This window comes from Bos indicus, chromosome 18 (genome assembly GCF_029378745.1).
Source record: "Bos indicus isolate NIAB-ARS_2022 breed Sahiwal x Tharparkar chromosome 18, NIAB-ARS_B.indTharparkar_mat_pri_1.0, whole genome shotgun sequence".
Taxonomy (NCBI): domain Eukaryota; kingdom Metazoa; phylum Chordata; class Mammalia; order Artiodactyla; family Bovidae; genus Bos; species Bos indicus.
In genome coordinates this window covers 55,456,965-55,481,956 of record NC_091777.1, presented here as the reverse complement: position 1 = coordinate 55,481,956, position 24,992 = coordinate 55,456,965, and the positions used below count along the sequence as shown (strand labels likewise).

Here is a 24,992-nt window from a genome sequence, read left to right as displayed (position 1 = left end):
TTGCTACTCAAAGTGTGCTCCACAGTCCAGCAGCAACCGCATCATTGGAGAACCTTATACAATCTTGGGGGCTTCCCTGGTGGCTCAGTGGTAAAGATTCTGCCTGCCAATGCAGGAAATGCCAGTTCCCTCCCTGGGTTGGGAAGATCCCCTGGAGAAGGAAATGGCAACCCACTCCAGTATTCTTGCCTGGGAAATCCAACAGACAGAGGAGCCTGGCTGGCTACAGTCCATGGGGTGTTGAAAGAGTCAGACATGACTTAGCGACTAAACGACAACAATGATAAAATATCGGGCCCCATTTAGACTGACTGGTGATTCATCCATTCGTAAAATTTGAGAAGTGCTGTGCTATTTCTGCCTGGATTTCTATCACCTGCAGGAGAATTCAGTCCCCCACATCACCTACAATAACAGAAACCCCAACTCCAGCTGCCATTAAGTATTAACTTATCTTTATCCTATTTGGAAGCTCCCCAGTAGGCAGACTCCAGATACAGGTTTTTTCTTTCTTTCTTTCCTTTTGGCCACACAGTTTACAGGATTTTAGATCCCTGACCAGGGATTGAACCCTTGCCCTCAGTAGTGAGAATGCAGAGTTCTAACCACTGGACTACCAGGGAATTCCCCAGATTTTCTTCCTCTCTTAGCTCTGTCATCGTCAATGATATCCTTCATTCTCACATTTTATTAAGAGCCTTGTAAGCAGCTCTAGGCCTAACCATTGCATTCCGGGCTTCTCCTTAGGACTGAGAGAACTTTTAGAAGTCTCCTACCCTAAGCAGACCCACTGGCCTGGATCAGGGCACACGCCCCATCTTAAACCAATCACTGGCATGGACTAGTCATTGGTGGAAAGCATCCACAGGTGTTGGCAAGCTGTCCCCATGGCCCACTGGCCCAGGCAAGGGAAGATGGGGCCTGAGCTGCCATGGAGATGGATTCATTTTGGGTCCCCACATTTCATCAAGCCCCTGTAGGGCCTGTTGATAGGAGAAAAAAAAAAAAATGAGGAGGAACACTGGACCTTTTCAACTGTCCTCTGGGTCTCGGCCTCCCACCCACCCCCAACAAGCCAAGAACTCAGCACAAAAACCAAAATAGTACTGTTTTATTCCAATCTTGAAGCGCCAGAGTCCAGACGGTTACCCTCCCCTGCTGGAGAGCCCCCCAGCCCATCCCATCCCATCAGACCCCCGGGGCCCCCCTCTAATTTTGTCTCTTCTGGGAATGACCAACAAGTAGGCAAAGGCGATCCAAGACTCCAGGCCTCAGAGAAATCCCAAATCAAACCCCTCCCATTTCTTTTCTCCCCTTCCTTTCTTTTGCCGGTTCCTTTTCCCCTTCCCTCTGCTTCATCCTCATCTCCTTATCTGCTCATCTCCTCCTCCCCTCCCCCACCCTCTCCAACCTCCTCTTGCTTGTCTCCATTTCTTCGTCATTTCTGCCTCTTCCCTTATCCTCTCTCCTCCATGTCTCCTTTGTCCTGTCTCCCCTCCCCTCTCCTTCATCCCCCTTTGCTTTTCTCCCTCCTCCTGCCAGGCTCTCCCCACATCCTGGTGTCCTCCCCTCCCCCAGCTCTATCCCCTTCCTTCTCCTGACCCGACCTGACCCTGTCTACACTCTCTTACCCCAACTTTCCTCTCCGAAGGAGAATCCCTTGGCTACCACCATCTGCCACGGAACCTCAGAGACCACACTGTCGGCTCCCCCCTCGGATCCAGAGAGGCCAGCTGCCAAGATGGGGCCCCTGGGTACCCCAGGAGGTGGCCGGGGACAGAATGGGGTGGCCCTCTTGGCCTCAGCCCTGTTATCTTTGGGATCGAAGCGTGCCCTCCCGCCCCCACCCTCCCGCTCCCACCGTGGAGGGTCACGGGCAGGGGCCGGCAGGCTCAGGGCTCGGGGGCCCTCCCCCAGCAATCCCTGAGCAGGTCCATGTGGAATAAGGCTGCCCCGGTGAGGAGGCGTGCGGCGAACACGTGGCGGCAGGGCAGGCGGCGCGCCGCGTGGATGGAGCAGGAGCAGCGCGTCAGCGCTCCGTCCAGGAAGAAGTCCGAGGCGCCGTCCTGCAGGGCGAAGCCAGCCCCCGTCCAGTGGAAACCGCGGGTCCCGTGCTGCCGGGCGAAGGCCAGCTCTTCGGCCACCAGCTCTGCCAGTTCTGGCCCGCAGGCTGCTCGGAACTTGGCCAGCGGCTCCCAGTCCACCTCCTCGTCCCCTGAAGGGCAGCACGGCCTCTTTGGTTCCCTTGGGCCTTCTCCGCCACTTCCTTCCTGCGAGCTCTCCCCTGGCGCCGGGTACCTCCTCCTTCTGGCTGCCCGCTCTGGGTCACCCTCTGACACGGTCCCCACTGGGGCGCTGCACGTGACTCCATCCCCCAGCCCTAGACAGCCCCCTCCTGGGTCCCCACACTCCCTGCCCTGCCCGCCTCTGCTCTTGGGGCTGCCAGCCTGGGCACCCCCTCCGTCTCCATTCTCCAGGCCTGCCCCCCTAGGGTCCCCCAGCTGGATCAGAACTACATCCTCCAGGCCCCTTCTTCTTTTGACACCCAACCTCGCTCCTCCTTCTCTAGTCTCTGGCCCTCTCTGCCTCCCATCTCCCCACTGGGGCCCCCTGGGGTCTCCATTCTCGGGGACCAGTTCCAGGGCCTTCTCCACAGGGACCCCCCTCCAGTTTCTGACCTCCAGCCCCCTCTCCTTCTCGGCTTCCAAGTGCAGCCCCTTCCAGTCCCTGGTTTTCAGGCCACTTACCCGCTCATCGTGCAACTTGGGCCCCCTCCAGGAGCTCCCATCATGACTCCTGACTCTCTCGCAATCAAACTGGGTCCCCCTCCCGTCTGCGGTCTCCAGCACCCTAACCTTTCGATCCTCCAGCTGCGCCAGCCTCCAGGTATACCCTTCCAGTCCTCTCAACCTCTGGTCCTCCACCTGGGCCCCCCTCCAGATATAACCTTCCAGCCCCCAATCTTTCTCACCCTCCAACGGGCCCCCCCTCCAGTCTCGGATCTCGGGAGCTCTCAAGCGCTCCTTCTCCAACTGGGACCCTCTCCAGACACTCCCCTCTAGCTCTCTCACCTGGTTTTCCAACTGGACCCCTCTCCAGTCACGGATTTGCAACCCTCTCCCCTTCTCACTTTCCACCTGAGCCCCTCCCCGGTCTCTGGTCTCCAGCCCTCGGGCCCACTCCTTCTCCACCTGAGCTTCTCTCCAAAAACTTCCCTCCTTCCACGCCCCTCCCCAGTCTCTGGTTTCTAGGCCCTTCAACCTCTGGTTTTCCACCTGTGCTCCCCTCCCTGGCTCCCCCTCCGGCCAAGGGCCCGCGTCGTCGGAGATGTCGGGCGCCGCCTCCCCAGCCGCGTCGGCCCACTGCATGGCCACCAGATCGCGTAGGCACTGCGCCACGCTGCGCGAGGGGCTCAGGCGACGCAGCAAACGCCGGCGGTGGCCGCGCACCAAGGCGCACGCGTCCAGGTCGCGGGCGGCTTCGAAGGCGCGGAAGCGCACCCACATGTCCCGGCGTGGCGCCCAGTTGCGCTCAAAGTAATCGACGAAGGCGGCCGGGCCGTGGGCCCGCAGCTCGGCCAGGGCCTCGGCATAGGCGGCGGGGGACGACGCGCCCGCCAGGCGACACAGGCGGGGCCACAGGCCCGGGTCCTCGCGGCCCGCGCCGCCAAGCTCCTGCGCCTTGCTGAAGAGTGTCTCCAGGCCCTGCGCCCTGCAGATCTGGACGCGAGCGCCGGGCAGGAGCTGGCGCACGGCTGGCAGCTGCGCCGCCACCTCGGGCCCGGCAGTCAGGCAGCGCACGCGGCCCTTGACATCTGGCGCGCTCTGCAGCAACGAGGCCAGAGCGAAGCGCAGCAGGCTCGGCGTGCCCGGGCGCGCCACGCAGCACGCGGCCTGACGCGCGCGGCCCGCGCCGTCCACGCACAGGACCGCCAGCAGATCCAGCGCGCCTTGCAGCCCCGGCAGCCGGTCCACCAGAAGCATGCGTGGGAAGCGCCGCAGCAGCGCCCGGGTGCGTGACGTCAGGAAGAACACGGTCTCCACCACCGCCTGGTCCTCCACGAACACCAGCTTCACCTGCGGGCGTGGGAGGAGAGGCAGGGAGAGCTGTCAAGAGGCTCAGGGGTCGTCGCCCTGCCCACGATTCCCCCCCTCGGCGGGAATTGGGACTCCATCCATTCATTCATTGCTGCTGTTCTTGTTCAGTGCCCAAGTCGTGTCCCTGTCTTTGAGACCCCATGGACTGTAGCACTCCAGGCTTCCCTGTCCTTCACTATTTCCCGGAGTTTGCTCAAATTCGTGTCCATTGAGTCTGTGATGCTCTCCAACCATTCATTCATTCATCCGTTTGACCAGCAGGAGGCAGTGCAGGGGAATGGTTTAAAACCCGACTCCAGATTGTCTGGGGGCTTCCCAGGTGGAGCCACGGTAAAGAATCCACCTGCCAGTGCAGGAAACACAGGAGATGTGGGTTCGATCCCTGGATGGGGAAGAGCCCCTGGAGTAGGAAATGGCAAACCACTCCAGTATTCTTGCCTGGCAAATTCCATGGACAGAGGATCCTGGCGGGCTACAGTCCATGGGGTCACACAGAACGGGACACGATTGAGACATTGAGCACGCAGGCCAGATTGCCTGGATTTGCGATTCTGGCATTACCATCTAAGAGCTGTGTGGTTTTTGCCCACTAGACAGCGTCTCTGAACCTCAGTTCCCCCTAATAGAAACTGGGTATTCATTCCTTCCTACACTCAAAGGCAGCTAGGGTAGTGGTTCTCAAAGTGTAAGTCCTGGATCAGCAGCATCAGCATCACCTATTGATTCTTTGACAGAAATGCATATTCCCAGGCCCTCTGCAGCCCCGTTGAGTCAGAAGTTCAGGGGGAGGGGCCCAGCAATCTGTCTTGACAAGCTCTCCCAGGGTTTCCAGGGCTTCCCTGGTGGCTCAGTGGTATAAGAATATGCCTGCAATGCAGGACACACGGGTTTGATCCCTGGGTTGGCAAGATCCCCTGGAGGAGGGCATGGCAACCCACTCTAGTATTCTTGCCTGGAGAATCCCATGGACAGAAGAGCCTGATGGGCTATAGTCCATGGGGTCACAAAGAGTCGGACACAACTGAAGCGACTGAGCACGCATGCATGCACCCGGGGTTCCCATGCATGCTCAAGTCTGAGAGCCACTGGTCTAGAATTCAAGGGCATAGACTGTGGGGCCAATTTGCCTGGCTTTGAGTCCCTGCACCACCACTTCCTAACCTTGTGACTCAGGCTCTCTGTGCCCAGCTTCCTCCTTAACCCCCTCGTTTCCCAGTTCCCCCTTCTGGGAAATGAAGAGTCATTCCTTCATGCATGGATGGTCAGGTTTAGCATAGCGTCTGGAGCCAGATGGCCTGAGCTGAGACCCTGGAGCCCCCACTTCCTGGCTGTGTGTAGCTTCTGGCCACTTCCCTGACCTCTATCATTTGCAAAATGATGATGATGAGAGTGTGACTAGGCAGATGAAATGAATGGAAGTATTTAGAACATCTCAGGGCACAAGTGGGTTTCCTTGGTGGCTCAGTGGTAAAGAATCCGCCTGCCAGTGCAGAAGATCCAGGTTCAATCTCTGAGTCAGGAAGATCCACTGGAGAAGGAAATGGCAACTCACTCCAGTATTCTTTCCTGGGAAATCCCATGGACAGAGGAGGCTGGCCAGTAGTCCATGGGTTCGCAAAGAGTCGGACATGACTTAGCGACTGAGCATGCATGCATGCAGCGCTGACAAATAATATTACTATTATTCAACAATACTCACTCAATAACCAGTAAGTGCTCTTGAAGTGTTTCTTATTATCATAACTATCATCCATGCTTAAAGACCAGGTGCTCACAAAGGTCTTCTCTGAACACCCCATTTAAGCCAACACCCATCTCTCTCCAGCCACTTCTCTCCACACTTACCCCCTGAAGCGTGTTACATTTTTATTTGCTGTTTTGCTTGCTGCCTGTTTGCCCTCCCTAGGATGTCAGCATCACAAGGATACTGTTTCATTTCACTTTTGCAGCCGTTGGTGCTCTGAATGGCACCTGGCCTGAGCCACAGCTCAATACATCCCTAGTGAGTGAGTGAATGAATGCTAGTGTGTAGCAATTGCCACTATCTCTGGAGTGGAAGTTCAGGGAATGCTGGTTTTGAATCCTGGTTTCGAATCCACCATCCACTTTATAGCTCAGTCCCCAGCACTCAAGGCTGACTCTTAGCTCCTCTGTTTCTTCACCCTCCACATGCAGTTCACCCCCTAGGGACTTCCCTGGGGGCCCAGTGGCTAAGACTCCTTGCTCCCAATGCAAGGGGCATGGGTTCGATCTGTGGTCAGGGAACTAGATCCTACGTGCTACAACTAAGAGTTCACATGCCGCAACTAAAGATTCTTCTATGTGCTGCAACGAAGACCTGGTGCAAGCAAATAAATGTATTTTTAAAAATTTGACCCATCCCCAAATCTAGCAGCAACCTTCAAAATAAGTCCAGGATCTGACCCCATCTCCCCACCCCTATGGCCACTGGTCAGAACCATCACCATCTCCCACCTGGATTACTGTAGCCACTTCCACTAGGCTCCCTGTCTCTCCCAGTCCCCCACAGAGCTGCCAGGGGGCATTTTCAAGATCAGATCACCCCCTCCTCTGCTTGAAAACCTTTCCCAGAAATTCCAATCACACTTCAAGTCAAATCCAGAGTTCACCCCACAGCTATCCAGCTGGATGATCAGGCCCTTGGACCTCATCTCCTGTCCCTTTTGTCTGCCTTGGCCTCAGCCACTCTGGCCTCATTATTTTTGCACGAAAGTCACTTAATGGGGTAGGGAGATTAGTGGCAATGAGCTTAGGTCCCCTCTACCAGGCAGGAAGCTAGGCTGTTTCAGCCAGGCCCTGCAGAGCTGACCCACAGCTGAAGAATCAGGGTTGGAATATAAGTTAAGCATAGATCTCTCCACAAACTATTCTGCCATAATCTGACCTCATCCCTCAAAACGGGTTAAAAAGCAATGCACAGTTCTCCACTTTCAAAGTAAAAGAAAAAACAAAAACAAACACCAAAACAGTAACAACAACAAAAAATTCTATTAAAAATAAAGCCTGCTGCTGCTGCTAAGTCGCTTCAGTCGTGTCCGACTCTGTGTGACCCCATAGATAGCAGCCCACCAGTCTCCCCTGTCCCTGGGATTCTCCAGGCAAGAACACTGGAGTGGGTTGCCATTTCCTTCTCCAATGCATGAAAGTGAAAACTGAAAGTGAAGTCGCTCAGTCGTGTCCAACCCTCATCGACCCCATGGACTGCAGCCTACCAGGCTCCTCCGTCCATGGGATTTCCAGGCAAGAGTACTGGAGTGGGGTGCCATTGCCTTCTCTGAAAAGCCTGCTGCTGCTGCTAGGTCACCTCAGTCGTGTCTGACTCTGTGCAACCCCACAGATGGCAGCCCACCAGGCTCCCCAATCCCTGGGATTCTCCAGGCAAGAACACTGGAGTGGGTTGCCATTTCCTTCTCCAATGCATGAAAGTGAAAACTGAAAGTGAAGTCGCTCAGTCGTGTCTGACTCTTCGTGACCCCATGGACTGCAGCCTACCAGGGTCCTCTGTCCATGGGATTTTCCAGGCAAGAGTACTGGAGTGGGGTGCCATTGCCTTCTCCACTGAAAAGCCTAGCAGAGTCCAAAAAGAACACGGAAATTGCCTCCCCCACCCTAAAATTGTACATTCAGCATCTTAAGGAGTAGAGGCATTTGATACATTTTATGGAAAAGCCTAGTCGGCTTACCACTGAGCCAGTTACAGCACCACAATCAGTTTTTTCAACCGTCATTAATTTTTATACCTACCATTACTTTATGATTTAATTTATCCTAGCAGATGTTTCGATCTAGGACAGCTCTGTTCAATACAGTAGCAATTTACATTTAAATGAAGACTTAAAAAGATGTAAAAATTCACTTGCTCGGTCACACCGGTCATATTTCACTGCTCAGCAGCCGGGCGAGGTTAATGTCTACTCTGTGGGTTGGGGCCGACAGGACATTGCATCAACACAAAAAGTCTTATTCGATGGAGCTGGTGTAGAAACCAATGTAAAGATAAAAGTTGTCAGATGCTAACTAGACTTACTGAGGTGATCATTTCACAATATATACAAATATCAAAACCCTTATGGGGACTTCCCTGGTGGTCCAGGGGTTAAGAACCCACCTTGCAATGCAGGGGATGTGGGTTAGAACCCTGATTGGGGAACTAAGATCCCACATGTCGTGGAGCAACTAAGCCCAGCGCTGTAACTTCTGAGCCCGACCCGCTCTGGAGTCTGGGCGCCACAACTAGAGAGTCATTGTTCCCAAGGAAGATCTTGCATGCCATAGCTAAGACCAGACACAGCCAAGTAAATACATAAAAATAAGTAAATATTAAAAAAAACCCTTATGTTGTATACCTGAAACTAACAGAATGTTATATGTCAATTACATCTCAAAAAAAGAAAAAAAAAAAGGATAAATGACAAGGTCCTACTGTATAGCACGGGCTTCCTGGGTGGCTCAGACGGTAAAGAATCCTCTTGCAATGCAGGAGACCTGGGTTAGAGCCCTGGGTTGGGAAGATCCCCTGGAGGAGGGCATGGCAACCCACTCCAGTATTCTTGCCTGGAGAATCCGCATGGACAGAGGAGCCTGGTGGGCTACAGTCCATGGGATCGCAAAGAGTCAGACACGCTGAGTGACTAAGCACAGCACTGAATAGCACAGGAAACTATTCAGTATCCTGTGACAAACCATAATGGAAATAATGGGAAAAAGAACGTATATGCATGTACAACTGAATCACTTTGCTGTACAGCAGAAAGTAACACAGCATTGCAAATCAACTATACTTCTGTTACAAAACAGAAACGAAAAGAAAATATTAATAGATATAACGGGTTAAAAAAAACCTCCAGAACAACTTTACACGTGTCCACTGTATTAAGTAAGCTTCTTATCTTTTTCTCCTTGTGAAAAGGAATAAGAGAAAAGCAAACAGAGCAAAGGGCTTCCCAGGTGGCACTAGAGGTAAAGAACCCGCCTGCCAATGCCGGAGACGTAAGAGACGTCAGTTTGATACCTGGGTTGAGAGGATCCCCTGGAGGGGGGCACGGCAACCCACTCCAGTATTCTTGCCTGGAGAATCCCATGGATAGTGAAGCCTGGCGGGCTACCAGTCCATGGGGTGGCAAAGAGTCAGACATGACTGAAGAGAAGCGACTTAATACACACATGCAAACTGCTGGGAAAAACTATCTCCACAGTTCTGCGGCATTAACTCTTTCAACTCCCACAACAATCCTGAACATCAGGGCCTGTTACTACCATCCCATTTTTCACATGGGGAAACTGAGGCACAGAGCAGTTCAGTTGCTTGTCTGGGGTCACACAGGTAGTAAGCAGCAGAGCTGGGATTTGAACTCAGGCATTTTGGGCCCAGGGTCCATGCTTCTGACCATTAGACCCTTCACAGAAGTGATCGGGCCTGCCTCCCAGGCTTCCAGGGTGAGGTGCATGGTGGATGGTGGGGCACAAGGGTGGATGGAGTGGCCGGGGGAGGAGCAGCTGGGAGGATGCGAATGAGCGTGGGTACCATCTCAGACCCACAGATCGGTGGCCCTGGGATGCAACATCCGTAGACCAGATTCCACATCAGAATGTGATGTGAATATTGGAAACCATACCACTTAACACTCCCCACCACACATCTTCCTATATTCAGGCACACAGCCTCCTTTTTCACATGCACAGAATAACAGAATAACATGTGGACAGTGTCCAGACTGTCCCCACCTCCCCAAAAATATGAAGGAATAAAAATAATAGCTAAATAGCGAAATCATATAGGGCTTCCAACTTTCTGGGCACTGTTCCTTACACACACACACACACACACACACACACCTACAAAAACAACAACCCTAAACCCTATGAAAGTGTTAGTTGCTCACTCATGCTCGACTCTTTGCGGCCTCATGGACTGCAGCCTGCCAGGCTCCTTGGTCCATGGGATTCTCCAGGCAAGAATACTGGAGTGGGCAGCCATTCCCTTCTCCAGGGGAATCTTCCTGATCCAGAGATCAAACCCAGGTCTCCCACATTGCAGGCAGATTCTTTATGGTCTGAGCCACCAGACCCTAAACCAAGCCCCCAAACCCTATGAAGTAGTATCTTTGATTATCTCCATTCTACAGATGAACAAACCAAGGTCCAAAGAGGTTGTGTATTAATAACTTGTGTTCACAACTTACTGGATGTTCCCCAGCCAGGAAATGGTTCAGCTAGAATGTATATCACGTTTTTAGTGTATGTCCACATAAAAGCAAATTTCTAGCTGTTACCATATCACTCCCCGAATGACTAGCCTGATGTAAAAAACAGGACACAGAGAAGATTCGCTTTGGGAGCCAACAAGAGGTAGAAAGGCTGAGACTGAGCCGTGAGAGACCAGGGGGTGCACCAGCTCCAGGTTCAGATAGGGCTCTGGGATACCCTCGGTGAAATGGCTCTGTAAGCCTATGGTTGTCTTTTTTTACCCTCCAGCCAGCCAAGTGGTTGGAGTTTTCTCAGGGGGATTTGAGCGGCCCCAGGGGAAGAACAAAAGATGCTAACGTCTGGCAGGTCCCAGCATACAAAGCAAGATGCAGAAAAGTGGGTGTGATGCGCTGCCTTGCTGGGGGAGGGGGGAGGGCAAAGAAGATTAAAAAGAAACACATGCAAATGTTATCTGTGCAGAGAGCTGTGCCGTTCCGTTCAGAAGCCACTAGCGACATGGGGCTACTGAAATTTCCGTTCGTGTAATTCAGTGAAGAATTCAAGGGACTTCCCTGGCAGCGCAGTGGTTAAGACTCCACACTTCCACTCCAGCGGGGCATGTATTGGTTCCTTGGTGGGGGAACTAAGGTCCTGCAAGTCACAACTTAAAAATCCGGCACAGCACAGCCAAATAAAATAATTCAGTTCCTCAGTCAGACTGGCCATATTTCAAGCACTCAATAGCCACATGAGCTAGCCTACTGGACAGCAAGACACAAATCATTTCTAGCATCACAGAAAGTTCTGTGGGACAGCGCTGGGCTATAAAACAGAAAGATAGAAATGATGGATAAGCCACTGAATACTCCAGAAGCCTCTGAGGAGGAGCCCCGAGGGACAGGATATGTCAAGGGGACTTGTCACTACATACCCTTCGTACCTCTTGAATTTAGGACCATGTGACCGTCTTACATATTCAAAACACCAGTATTTAAATTTTTTTTTTTAAAGGAAGAGCCCTTTCACTAGTCTGTGTCTTGGTTTTCTAGAACTTCTTCATTTCTTTCAAAAGTATTAAGGCAAGTCGACATATAATCCTGCAATCCCACTCCTGGGCATATATCCAAAGAAAACTCTTAATTTGAAGAGACACATGCAGCCCAAGTTCACAGCCGCACTATTCACAAGAGCCAAGACATGGAAGCAACCTAAGTGTCCATGGACAGAAGATGAATGGACAAAGATGTGGGGGGTGTGTGTGTGTGTGTGTGTGTGTATGTAATGGGGTTCCCAGGTGGCACCAGTGGTAAAGAACCTGCCTGCCAATGCAGGTAGACATAATATACCCAGGTTCAGTCCCTGGGTTGGGAAGACCCCCTGGAGGAGACCACAGCAACCCACTCCAGTGTTCTTGCCTGGAGAATCCCATGGACAGAGGAGCCTGGAAGGCTACAGTCCATAGGGTGGGAAAGAGTCGGACACGACAAAGCGACTTAGCGTACACACACACACACACACACACACACACACACACCGGAACACTACTCAGCCATGAAAAAGAAGGAAGTAACGCCATTTGTAGCGTCACAGATGGACCTAGAGATTATCATCCTAAGTGAAGTAAGCCAGACAGAGAAAGACAAATATCATATGATAATGCTTATATGTGGAATCTGAAAAAAGTATACAAACGAACTTATTCACACAACAGACATAAACTCAAAGACTTAGAAACGAAAAGATTTATGGTTATCAAAGGGAAAAGGCAGGGGCAGGGATAAACTAAGAACTTGGGATGAACATATACACGCCGTGCTGTGCTGTGCTTAGTCGCTCAGTCGTGTCTGACTGCGACACCATGGACTGTAGCCCACCAGGCTCCTCTGTCCATGGGGATTCTCCAGGTAAGAATACTGGAGTGGGTTGCCATGCTCTCCTCCAGGAACATATACACATTACTATATATAATAGATAAGCACCAACGTTGAGTATAGCACAGGGAACTAAACTCAACATTTTGTGATAACCGATAAGGAAAAAGAATAGATGTATGTATATGCATAACAGAATCACTTTGCTGTATACTTGAAACTAACACAACACTGTAAATCAACTATACTTCAATTGAAAAAAATTAAGGCAGGGCAAGTCACAGACCCAGGACCAACTTCAGTTGAGGGTGGATTTCATGACAGCCTCCAGACTGGGAGCTAGAAGGATGATCCACTGACTTTGGAGTCTTTCCAATATGAACATGCTGCTTCTTGCAGGGGTGAGCCTACTCAGGGTGTTTCCAGGAAAGAGCTGGAACTGACAAGGAAGCGCAGGAACCTCATTTTCAAACTGAGGAATATACAGAGTGGTAAAGAGCATGTCCTTGGATCCAGACCGTGTGGGTCTGAAGTCCAGCTCTGTCGCTAAGTAGCGGTGTGACCTCCAGCCAGTTACTTGCCCTCTCTGTGCTTCAGTTTCCTTATTTGCCAAATGAAAATGAGAATGGTGGACTCCTTCCTTGTAGTGTGCTGGTGAGATTTGAAACAAATCACCATTTATAAAGCACTTAGGGCAGTGCCCGCAACATAGTAAGTGCCCGATAAACGTTAGTGAAATTGTCAATATTATGTGTGGATAGGGGGCTGGGTGTGAAAGAGGGCTTGTTACTGGGCATGAGGTGGAGATGGGAAGAGTGCTTGGACTTGATTCTAGAGAGTGGGTTTGTTACTGGGAAGGGTTAATTTTGACTCCTTGCTGTTTCTATGGCTTTAACCCTCGTGGTTTTTGTGTGTGTGTGTGTGCTGTTTTTGTTGTTATAATCATACATAATGGCCTGCCTCAGAGAACCCTGCCCCCTCTGCCTGACCCTTAAGCTAAAGTGCCTTTGTTTAGCTCACAGGGAGATAATCTGACCCTACCCACCTATGAATGATTGTAAAGAAAAACTAACACATTCCCCTGCCTGAGACTTGCCATTCTAGGAGGTATTTTCAAAAATTAAATGGTCTTTTTAACTTGTTTTCTCACCTCCCTCCATCTCCTATCCATAAAAGAACCTGGCATCCAGGCCCTGAGAATGTTACTGAGTCCAAGCTCGTTCTCCTCGCTGCACAATAGGCCAATGAATCTGAGAGACGAGGTGAGGTCTCTCGGAAGGCAAGGAAGACACTTTAATCGGGGAGCTGGCAGACCGAGAAGATGGCAGGCTAGCACCTCAAAATAACCATCTTATTGGGGTCTGGACGCCAGGTTGTTTTATAGATCAGAGAGAAAGAGGCAATGAGGAACTAAAGTCAAAAGGCAGAACAGAGAGGGAGATGCAGTGGGGAAGTAAAGTGAAAGGGTCTTCAGTCTTGCAAAACATCTCCAAGGGAATGTCCAACCTTCAGAAGGGGTGTGTTACTCTCTTCTATTCACAGGGGGGCAAGCACAAACTATCTCTCCAGGAGATGAACAAAGGAACTTTAGTTTACAGTCAAGCAGAGGGGCAGGGTCCTCCCAGGCAAGCCCTTGAGTATGATTATAATAATAAAAGCAAGTCAAAGAAACAGTTTCCAACATGGAGTCAGAACTGGCTTCCTCCCGGCAACAAGAAGATAGTTATTTTGAGACGTTAGTCTGCCATCTTCTGGGTCAGCTGGCTTTCTGCATAAAGTCATATTCCTTCCTTCAACACCTCGGCCCTTGGATTTATTGGCCTCTCATGCAGCAAGTAGAGTGAGCTTGGAGTTGGTAACAGGTTCACACCTCATCTTTATCCTGAGTCGGGACCTCTTCCATGCATGAAAGCACAGCCAGAAGGAGAAAGGAGAAACCAGTTTTCTCTCCTCCCTCCTTCTCTTCTTCCCTCCCTCCCTTCCTTCTTTCCCTTTAAATCCTCCCTGGCTCTGAAGTCAGATCAAACCAGCAGAAAGATTCCTCACAGAGAGGCAGTATTCTCGCCATTCTTCCAGCACCTCGATCTCCCCCCAGCCTCAGAGCCTCTACAATGACTCTTCCCTCTGCCTGGAATCCATTTCCTTTCAAAGACAAAATGATTGGGGGGGGGGGTGTCCCTTCCCTCCAGTCTGTCTCCTCAGCTTCACCATCATGTCCTCATAGAGGCCTTCCCTGACCACTCACATTAAAATAGCACCCTTACAACGGGCCCTGTCCACACTCTTGCCCTATTCTCCTTTAGGATTCTTCCCCTACCCCTCCAACCCCCATTCATCTCATTATATCATGGCGTACCCTCCCTACTAAGATGTGATCTGGTTGACCGGGGTGTTTTTACTTTGCGAATACTCATCAAATTCCATACTTATCATTTGTGCATTTTCTATTTGTGTAGTTCAGTTAAAAAAATTTTTTAATAGCACCGTCCATCACTCCGGATACTTTTCTACCTAGCCCCAACTCTATTGACCTGATACCACATTTGGACATGCCTGTCTGTGGTTTCTCCCGCGACCACTGCACGGTAGCAGTAGCCAATCACCACAGGTGGCTATTTAAATTTCAATTCGTGAAAACGAAGTAATATTTAAAAATTGGGTTCCTCAGTCCGACTGGCCACATGACAAGCACGCAACAACCACATGTGGTTGCGGGGCTAACATAGTGGGCGGCGTGGGATCATAAGGCATTCCCATCCCGGCAGAAAGTTCTACTGCAGGGCGCGGCCCTAGAGGATGAGTTCTCTGAGGGACTGTGCGTGTCTTGCTGGCGGCCGCCTCTCACCCCCATCCCATGCCTCCATAAGTGCTGAATGAATGTGGAAAGGAATGAATGAAAGGCGAGAATGATGAATGGGAGGATGGATGGATGGATGAAATGAAAGACCCGCGAGACTTGGGCGTGGCTCTCCCCCATACCCCCGCTCCCCGCCTGCCTCTCGCGAGACCCCACCTTGGCCTCGGGGTCGGTGCGGAAGAGCCCTTCGAGCACGTGCAGGGCGTCCAGAACGCCGTGGTCGCGGCCCTTGCAGTAGGAGAGCAGGCGGCGCACGTCGGCCGGGGCCACGAACTGCTTGGAGATCTTGTTGGTGGTGCGCACAGGTAGGCAGGCGTTGGCCAGCAGGTGGCCCGGGCGGAAGTAGTAGGCGAACTCGAGCGGGCAGGCCGGGTGCGAGTGAGTCAGCTGGCACTCCGTCACCACAAGGCGGTCCCGCAGCGGACTCAGCTTGACGATGATGAAGGCCGGGCAGCCAGGCTGGGGGGGCCTGCGGAAGGAAGGATCACGGCTGCCAGTCACATCACCCCACTGCCCGCCCTCTTCTGCCTTCTCTCTCTCTCCTTTATTCTTAGGTTTTAACATTAAGAATTGTTTCAAGGTGGGGGAGGGATCCATTCATTATGAGTTCCGGATTAAAACATACACACTACTAAAATAAAATAAACACACTACTATATAGAAACTAGATAACCAACAAGAACCTACTGTATGTGCAGGGACCTATACTCAATACCCTGTCATAACCCACAATGGAAAAGAATCTAAAAAGAATATATGTCTTAACTGAATCGCTTTGCTGCACACCCGAAACTGACATAACATTGTTAATCAACTCTCAGTAGAATTGTTTTAAAAAGAATTGTTTTGAGCACAGAGAAGAGTAGAGGGCCTTAAGAATATGCTGGCTGTGTGACCTTGGGCAGGTTGCTTCAGGTCTCCGGGCCTCAGTTTCCTCTTAAAAGGGAGGTGACAATCATCATACGTTTCTCATAGGGTTGTTGTGAGGATTAAAAGAGTTGCTACCTGGAAAGTACTGGAAAACAGTGTCTGGAACATGGGGGAGGGCTGTATGTGTGCTAGAATTCTGTATCCACCACCCCCAGCTCTATTAAAAGTGAATGCATGGTTTATCATACTTACCTTAATCAATTTGAAGAAATAAAATGTTTCATATACTCCTGTATTTGCTTCTGACTTAGCAATAACAACACTGCAAGCCGAGGCCTTCTGTGAACTCTGTCCCAACTAAATCCCCTCCCTCCTTCTGCCCCCAGAGGTAGCCACTCCCAAAAGGGGGTACTGAGCATTCCCACATGTGTTTTTATGTATTCATAAGCAATGAAAATGATTTTACAAGGTTTCAAAACTTTGTATACATGAAAAGGTGCTCAAACTGATGAGGTATCAAAGGAACACAAAGCCTTACGGTGAGATATCTGTATTATATACAGATGTAGACACAGATATGGTAGAATATTACTCAACCATAAAAATAAAATAATGCCATTTGCAGCAATACAAATGTACTTAGAGACTACCATACCAAGTGATTTTAAGTCAAAGACAAATATACGATACTGCTTATACATGGAACTGAAAAAAATGACACAAATAAACTTACAAAACAGACTCAAAGACATATAAAACAAACTTATGGCTACCATAAGGGGAAGGGGTGGGATTAGAAGTTTGGGATTAAAATATACACACTTCTATATATAAAATGGGCTTCCCTGTTGGCTCAGTGGTAAATGTCCTGCAATGCAGGACACATGGGTTTGATCCCTGGGTCGGGAAGATCCCCTGGAGAAGGAAATGGCAACCCACTCCAGTATTCTTGCCTGGGAAATCCCATGGACAGAGGAGCCTGGGGGGGCTATGGTCCATAGCGTCACAAAGAGTCAGACACGACTGAAGCAACTTTGCACGCACGCATACACACAAAGATAGTCACACCTTAGTTGAAGGAGCCATGCAAATGTTATTGTACAGGGCAAACAGACTTTTGCAAATATGATTAAATTCAGATTTGAGGTGAGGAGATGATACTAGGTTATCCAGACGGGCCCAGTGGAATCACAAGGGTCCTTAAATAAGGGGAAAAAGGAAAGAGGAGCATCAAAGTCAGAGACAGATTGAAAGATGCTATGCTGTTGGCTTTGAAAATGGAGGAAGAGGCTGCAAACCAAGGAATGGGGGTGGGCTCTAGAAGCTGGAAAAGGCAACGAAACAGATTCTCCCCTGCAGCCTCCTGAAGCACAACCCTGCAGACAACTTGATTTAGCCCACTGAGACCCGTGTTGGACTTCTGACCTTCAGCAGCGTAAGATCACACATCTGTATGATGTGTGTGGTAAGCCACAATGTTTGTGGTAATTTGTTGCAGCAGCAACTAGAAACTAATACAAACATCACACTCTATATAACATTTTGTAGCTTGCTTTTTCACTCGTTAGCTCTCCAAGACTTTCTGTTTCATTGTTTGCTGCCTAATATTCCACTCCACAACTATGCCAACTGTTAGGTTGTCTCCAGTTCTCCCTTACAGACAACACGTGAGCTAACATGCCCTTATACATCTCTATGTGTGTGAGCAAAAGCCTGTCTCAGACAGTGGTTTTCAAACTGCAGGGCATGGCCCATCACCTGGCATCAACTTAGGGAATGACATCCAGCACGGTGAAAAAGAGAATGCTGCTGCTAAGTCACTTCAGTCGTGTCCAACTCTGCGTGACCCCATAGACGGCAGGCCACCAGGCTCCCCCGTCCCTGGGACTCTCCAGGCAAGAACAATGGAGTGGGTTGCCATTTCCTTCTCCAATGCATGAAAGTGAAAAGTGAAAGTGAAGTCGCTCAGTCATGCCTGACTCTTAGCGACCCCATGGACTGCAGCCCACCAGGCTCCTCCATCCATGGGATTTTCCAGGCAAGAGTACTGGAGTGGGGTGCGGGAAAAGAAAACCAGAGTACAAAAAGAAAAACATCAGAGTATATATTTCTCTGATAATGTTTAAATTGACATCTGTTGTCCGAAAAGGGGACTGTGTTTCTCCATGGGGAGGTGAGATTGGCATTTTTTGGTAGATTTCACATTTATAGAGCAGGGGTCAGCAAACTTACAGGTCCTGTTGCTATACCATAGACACAGCCATGGATGATATGTAACTGAATGGGTGTATCTGTGTGTCAATAAAACTTTATTTACAATGATGAGCTGCAGGTTGCACTTGGCCCCAGGGCTCCTAGTCTGCCAACCCTTCTAACATAGACCATCTGGGGTCTGGTAGAGTTAAGAAGGCTTCCGGGTGGTAAATGCCAGTAGCACACCCCAGCCCCTAAAGGCTCCCACATTCTTTCTAAACAGTCCTTGAGGAGGGTGATCCTTCTCAGGATCCACCCGAGAAACCTTCAGTCTAAATACTTGGAATTGTCTCTGTTAAATCAGAGACAATTCTTTTTTTCCCTCTATGCACAAAGTAAAACCCAAGAGTTTAACAGATTTTTAAAATCCACAAAAAGCATTTGAGACTTTTTGCTTAAAGTAACAGAAAGAATGCAAATTTAGAAAAATCTTCAGTGTACAAATCATTCTAAATAGAAGAAAAATGTGAAGCCGCTCTGAGGGGCTTCCCTGGTGGCTCAGATGGTGAAGAATCTATCTGCAATGTGGGAGACCTGGGTTTGATCCCTGGGTTGCGAAGATCCTCTGGAGGAGGGCATCGCAACCCATTCCAGTATTCTTGCCTGGAGAATCCCCATGGACAGAGGAGTCTGGTGGGCTACAGTCCATGGGGTCACAAAGAGTCAGACATGACTGAGTGACTAAGCACAGCACAGTGGAGCTGCCACGATGGTATCAGATGAAGCTCAAGAGAATTTCCAACATGCAGCCATTTCTGATCTAACCAAATGACAAGTTCATGGGGTTCTACCCCATACATTTATCTAGAAAAATTCATGGGCTTTCTCTCTGGTCTGACCTCTTTGGGCCTGGGTGTTTCAGCCTCTAGAACAAGCCCCAACTCCAGGGGAAGCCATGCATCCAGAAGAATGGACGTACCAGAGGATGGCACGTGCCCTCTCTGGGGTCACATTATGTCACACAATGGTCTATGGCAGCCTCCACATGCCACTTCTCTCCATCTAACTGGGGTAACAATACCACAAGCCCCTCTCACTGTCAGCTCCACATGGGCAGGAATTTTAGTCTGTTTTGTCTACTGCTGGATCTTCAACACCTAGAACAGCTCCAGCCTCTGGGAGGTGCTCAGTAAATATATGAGTGAATGACTATATGCCACTGTCTGAACCCCAGGTACACCACTTATTACTCATCCCACCGAAATCACCCACCACCAAGTCCTGCCTATCACACCTTCTAAACTCTCGAAACCATTCATTTCCCCCCCTATTTCAATTGCAACCAACCTACCATAAGTTCTTTCCCTCTTCATGTAACATCCTTCTCCCTTCTTTTCATCTAGATAACTCCTACTCATCCTTCACAACTCAGAGCCAGCACCACCTCCTCCAGGAAGCCCTCCCTGACCATCCCTGGGCAGATTCCATCACAATACTGGCATGATGATTTGATTGATGCACATCTGCAATGAATGCTCCCCGCTGAAATCACAGCACCTAAGACACATACATCCTGCATATAGTAGATGCTCAATACAAACCTCTTGATGAAACGAACAAATGCATGATACCTAGGACCAAAATATCCTTAGGGTGTTAGCACATTGAACTCTCACATTAAAATGATCCATGATTGAAATAAAGGTGAGGGAGATAGGATGGTAATTAAAAGCCTGGGTTTTATGGTCAAATTGTGTGGGTCTAAATTCTGGTTTTCCCTCTTAGCAGCTGTGTTATTTTGGGAAAGTCTTTTAACCTCTCTGTGCCTCAGTTTTCTCATCTGGAAATAGGGGCTAATAATAATACTGACCTTGCAGGGTCGTTGAGAGGATTCAGTGAGATGATTAAAATGCATGGTGAGAAAGGGGGCTGATATCTAATAAACAATTAAAAAGTAGCTGCTGTTTTCAAACATCTTTTTTTCTTCTAAAAGTACCTTCCTAGGACTTCCCTGGTGGTCCAGTGGTGAGGACTCTGCACTTTTTCTGTCCAGGGTGCAGGTTCCACCCCTGGTTGGGGAACTAAGATCCTGCAAGTCTTGCCGTCAAAAAAAAGTACCGCCGCTGTGTTCTGCACTCCACTCACAGGATTCTTCTGGATCTTTCAGGTTCTCAAGATGTTTGTGCTTTCAAAGGCTGGTGTGTGTTGGGAAAGGTTGGGAGTTCTCTTCTAAAGAGGTGAGTGCTGTGACAGCTGGGAAAAGTGGGAGAGGTACATACACCAGTGGTGATTTGGGGGTTACTGTGCAACCTCCAGGAAAGGATGGGCTAGAAAGATGGCCCATTTGTGTGCTCCCTGAACCCTCAGCCCCAGCCGCCTCTCTGGCCTCTGATTTCCCGCCTCTAGTCCATTCCCTGTCAGGCCCCAGAGGATCTTCCTACCCCCAGAGCTGACCCTGCTCACAGCCCCGGGGAGCACCAGGATGAAGTCCCAGCTCTTGGACTCAGCCCTGCGGGTCTAGGCCTGACACCGTTCCAGCCATGTCTCCTGGCCTTTCTCATGAACTCATTTCCGACTCTGTCCTTGGTCCCTGGACTGTGACACTGGAGAGGCCCTGCCTGAGCAGCTGGAGGGAATACAGGGGCTCAGAAGTGATGGGCCCCCACATCCTCAGCCACCAGTTCATCAATCACCTCCAGTCCCAGGCTCTGCATCCCGGGACCATCCCACTGTCCACCCAGTCACCAGGCCCAGCCCAAGTCATGGTCCTCACCCCCTTGCTGGCCTGTCACTCCCTCCCATCCCTCCTGCCCCCTGGGTCCCTCTGAAATGTGTAGAGGGACAGTGCCTGCATGTAGTATGTGCCATGTGTTTGTTAAGTCACATACATACATAACACAAACATACAGAGATAATACCACCTACGGTCACCTCTTCCAGGCAGCCTTCCAGATCTACCCTGGGAACTTGGTACAGCTGATCATTCCTCTTTTATCCTCCTCCATCTTTCTCTTTTTTTTTTTTTTTTTTGTTGTTGTTGTGGCATTTTGTTTGGTCGCTAAGTCGTGTCCAACTCTTTTGCGATCCCATGGACTGTAGCCCGCCAGGCTCCTCTGTCCATGGGATTCTCAGGCAAGAATACTAGAGTGGGTTTCCATTTCCTTCCCCAGGGGATCTTCCTGACCCAGGGATGGAACCTGTGTCTCGGCATTGGCAGGCGGATTTTTCACCATTGAGCCACTAGGGAAGCCCGTCTTTTTCATTACTTTGGGCCATCTTTGAGGGGTGGTGGCCTTTGTCTCCTCCATTAGATGCCTGAGCTGCTCAAGGGCAGACATCAGCTCTTTGGGTTCCACACACCCTATGAACAGCATGAATACGGTAGGGGCTCAGTAAGTATCTGTTGTTTTGAATTGGGTTCTGTTAACAAGGAGAAAAAGCAAAAACAAGGAGAGATTCCAGATTGGGCCTGAGCTCCCCACAAGCTCTCATGTTCTAGGTACCTGGGTGATAATGAGTGTTTGATACTGTTCTACTTCTAGCTCTCCAAGTCTGTTTCTAGAATAAGCAGTGGGTAAGCTACTGAGAATTGTAATCCTCACAATAAATGCTTAATGAGCTCTGAATGAGAACTGTAGTTACTAAGCAATCACCTAGGCCCCCTTTTGAATGATCTCAATCTATCCACTCATTGAATCCTCACAAAACCTACTGATCAATACTATCGTGTGTGTATGCGTGCCAAGTTGCTCCACTCATCTTCGATTCTTTGTGACCCTATGGACTCTAGCCCTCCAGGGTCCTCTGCCCATGGGATTCTCCAGGCAAGAATACTGGAGTGGGTTGCCCTGCTCTCCTCCAGGGGATCTTCCTGACCCAGGGATTGAACCAGCGTCTCCTGTATCTCTTGCATTGCAGGTGGATTCTTTACCACTGAGCCAACTGGGAAGCCCATTAATATATTACTTCTCCCATCTTCCCAGGGAGGTAACTGAGGCCCAGAAAGGGGATGTCACGAGCTCAGCGTCATGGGCTGATGAGCAGTAGAGCTGTGGTGGGCCCCAGGCTGCCAGCTTCCTTCTCTGTGCATGTGACTCCTGTAACAGTTCTTATGTATTGAGCTGCCCCGTGTTCCAGGCACTGGAAAGCCGCCTTCCTGCTCACAGTAACCTTACAACAGCCCTTTCCATAGATGAGAAAACTGAGGCTTGGAGGTGTGAAGTTCGCCGCCCAAAGAGACCCACCCAGGAAGTGGTGGAGCCGGTCTCAAGCAGCATAGGCAGAGCCTGTGTTCTTCAGCGAACCCCTCTGTCCCTGGCTCCCCAACCAAGGGTCTCCAACTCGTACACGGACAAGGGCCAGACAGACAAAGGAAGTGGCAGAGGAGGAGGTGGCAGAGAGTGGTGGGGTCTGTGGCAAACCTGAGTGCCAAAGCCCCCTCTGATTGGGGTGGCTGCCTGCCACACGGGAACAATGTCTCAGCCTCCTCCCGAGTTGCAAGGGAGGCTGGAAACCCAACATTGTAAGGAGAATGTGCAGGGTTTAAAACTAGGGTAAGTTAAAATACCCCTGGCCACTTGGTTGTGTCTCCTAGCCCTCCTGGATTCCTCAAGCCCTCTGAAGCATTACAGTTAGAGGGAACTGTTATCTGTGAGCTTGTTCATATCATGTTACTCTTCTGTCCCTTCTGAAAGCAGAAGGGCTGGGAATTTGTCTGTCTTGCTAACCCCCACCCCAACTCCCCCCAAGTGAAATATCCCTAGCTTCTGGCAGGGGACCTGGCCTTGGATTTACTGAATGCAATGATTTTTTTTTTTTTTTGGCGGGGGAGCTATTTTTGTCCTATGGCTTTCTCTGCAGCTAGCCTCTTCATATAGGTGTCCTAAATCTGGGCTCTCACCTGTTTTTCTGGCTGGCTGGTGTTTTTGGCGCCATGTCTCCATGTTTTTGGAATTTTCTTTTTTAATGTCTCTTGGGTGTGTGTGTGTGTCTCGCTCTGTGCCTCTCCACGGGTCTCTTAGAAAATCTCTAAGTGGAGGCCGCACTTTGCAAGTGGCTCTCCATCCCTCCAGCAAACTGCCTCTGTCTCAGTTTTAGTCTGAGCCTTGACCCTTTAGTCTCTCTTCAAGGTTTAGCGGTTTCAGTTGACATCTCTGCCCTCCCGGTCTCCCGGGTGCGGGCTCGCTGCTTTCCCCTCCCCCGGGACGCACACCACCCCCCGCCAGCCCCCAGCCCGGCTCACGCACCCCACGGCGGGCCGGCTGGGCGCGCGCACGTCCTTGCACACCAGCCGCACGTAGCTGTACTTGAGCACGTCGATGAGCGTGTAGAGCGGGGGCGCGCTGGCCCAGCGGCAGCGCGCCAGGTGCATGGAGCTCTTGACGAAGAAGAGTGCCAGTCGCTGCTGGCACCACGCGTCGAAGAAGCGACTGAACTCGGCCCACGAGAAGAAGGCCCTCTCCCGCAGCTCCTGCTCCTCCTGCCCCGCCGCTGTGCCTGGTGGAGGCTCCATCCTGGGGCGCCTGGGTGGGAGGGGTGGGGAGGACACCTGGATATCAGATCCGTCCTCTCCCGAGGAGGTCTCCCGCTTGCTCCAGTCTCCGCCTGCCTCTTCAGAGCTGACGCCTCTCTCCAGGTGGGGCAGGGGGCGGGGGCGGGGAGCGGGGTGTACCCGTTAGCCTCCAGCCCATCTTTGGCCTCCTCCCACGCCCAGCTATATTCCTGGGACAGTTGGAACCTGCCAGGCTGATCTTTTAACTCCAGTTCTGGTCTCCTCCATAGACACACGTGATCCCTAGTACAGTTACGGTCCCTCTCCCAAAATATGACTCTTAAAACTCAGTCGTGGACCCCTTCCCGAATGTGTTCCCAGCTTCCAGGTAGGATTCCCTCCCCTTCCGGATGTGCCTTCTGCACTTGGCGGTAACCTCTAGAGCCTCCGGTCATCTAGAACGCCCTTTTACATGCGCCTATACGAGGGCTGTAACCCACATCCAGCTGCGACCTCCCCCCCTCGCGGCCCTTCTAAAGAAGCTCGATCTCCGGATGTGCTCCGCACCTCCAGTAATGGATCGCTCATCCCCAGTCTTATTCTTCATGCACCTGTGGCTTTCTCCTCCCCAGATGTGTTTCAGATACTAGGCGGCTGTTGCCTCTCTCCCAGATGGGGCCCCCAGGGGTTGCCACATGCAGCTGTGCCCCTACTTCCGAGATGCTCTCGTATCCAGACGTCCTCCCCACATCGAGTACGGCCCCTTCACGTACAGGTGTGTGCCCCATTCACTTATGGCCAATTCTCTAAAGTGTCACCAGTATTCATCTGCGGTCCCCATCTGCCCAGATGCACCGCGCGGCCCAGCTGTGGCCCCCTCCTCCCACGTGCAGCTATCATCCTCCCCCAGATTGGCGTCCTCGCCCTAGACGTGGCCCGTCGTCGTCAGACGGGCTGCATCGCCCCAGATGCTCCCCCACGTCCAGCTGCGCCTCCCCCACTCTTGGAGCCACTCCCAGCCGGCTCCAGGCTCCACAACCCCTCCCAGCCCTGCCAGCCGCGGCACCTCCCATCCCGGCTGTCCCACCCAGCTGTGCCTCTCCCCTCCCCCAGATGTGCACCCTTCCCGCCCCTCCCCACTCACCTACCCGCCCCGGAGCGGCGTCCACCTCCCACAATGCCCCGCGCCGCGGCCCGGCCCGGCCCTTGCTCCCGGGATGCCCCGCGCGGCCTCCCGCCTCTCTTCCCGCCGTGCCTCGCGCGGTGGCTCCCACCAGATCTCCGTTTTCCCGCTGGTCACTCCTCAATCCAGAGCAACAGTGGCTCGGGGCTGTTTCCCAGCGTGCTCTGCGGGAGGGCTCGCCCCACTTCATCCCCTTTCCAGGGAGTCTCACGACCGGGAGACT

The 24,992-nt window shown here is 51.2% G+C and overlaps 1 protein-coding gene across 2 annotated transcripts; it reads right to left on the bottom strand.

Moving 5' to 3' along the window:
- Positions 1 to 1,096: 1,096 nt before the first annotated feature.
- ZSWIM9 (zinc finger SWIM-type containing 9) lies at positions 1,097 to 24,835 on the bottom strand. 2 transcript variants are annotated; one of them, XM_019979909.2, is made up of 4 exons: positions 24,735 to 24,835; positions 23,342 to 23,617; positions 15,189 to 15,501; positions 1,097 to 4,076 (listed from the first exon to the last, which is right to left on the bottom strand). In XM_019979909.2, exons 2-4 carry the CDS (start codon positions 23,605 to 23,607, stop codon positions 1,893 to 1,895), a joined length of 2,763 nt encoding a protein of 920 aa, XP_019835468.2. In that variant the 5' UTR covers positions 23,608 to 23,617; positions 24,735 to 24,835; the 3' UTR covers positions 1,097 to 1,892. The 2 variants fall into 2 exon arrangements, with proteins under 2 accessions (XP_019835468.2, XP_070627483.1); XM_070771382.1 differs by having other exon boundaries at positions 24,731 to 24,812.
- Between the last annotated feature and the right edge of the window lie 157 nt (positions 24,836 to 24,992).

Excerpts from the sequence above, each read along its gene's own strand:
- ZSWIM9 (XM_019979909.2), bottom strand. The coding sequence starts at position 23,607 with ATGGAGCCTCCACCAGGCACAGCGGCGGGGCAGGAGGAGCAGGAGCTG. Across the intron at positions 15,502-23,341 it reads CCCAGCCGGCCCGCCGTGGG|GCCCCCCCAGCCTGGCTGCC; the intron begins GTGCGTGAGCCG and ends TTCCTTCCGCAG. Across the intron at positions 4,077-15,188 it reads GCACCGACCCCGAGGCCAAG|GTGAAGCTGGTGTTCGTGGA; the intron begins GTGGGGTCTCGC and ends CCACGCCCGCAG.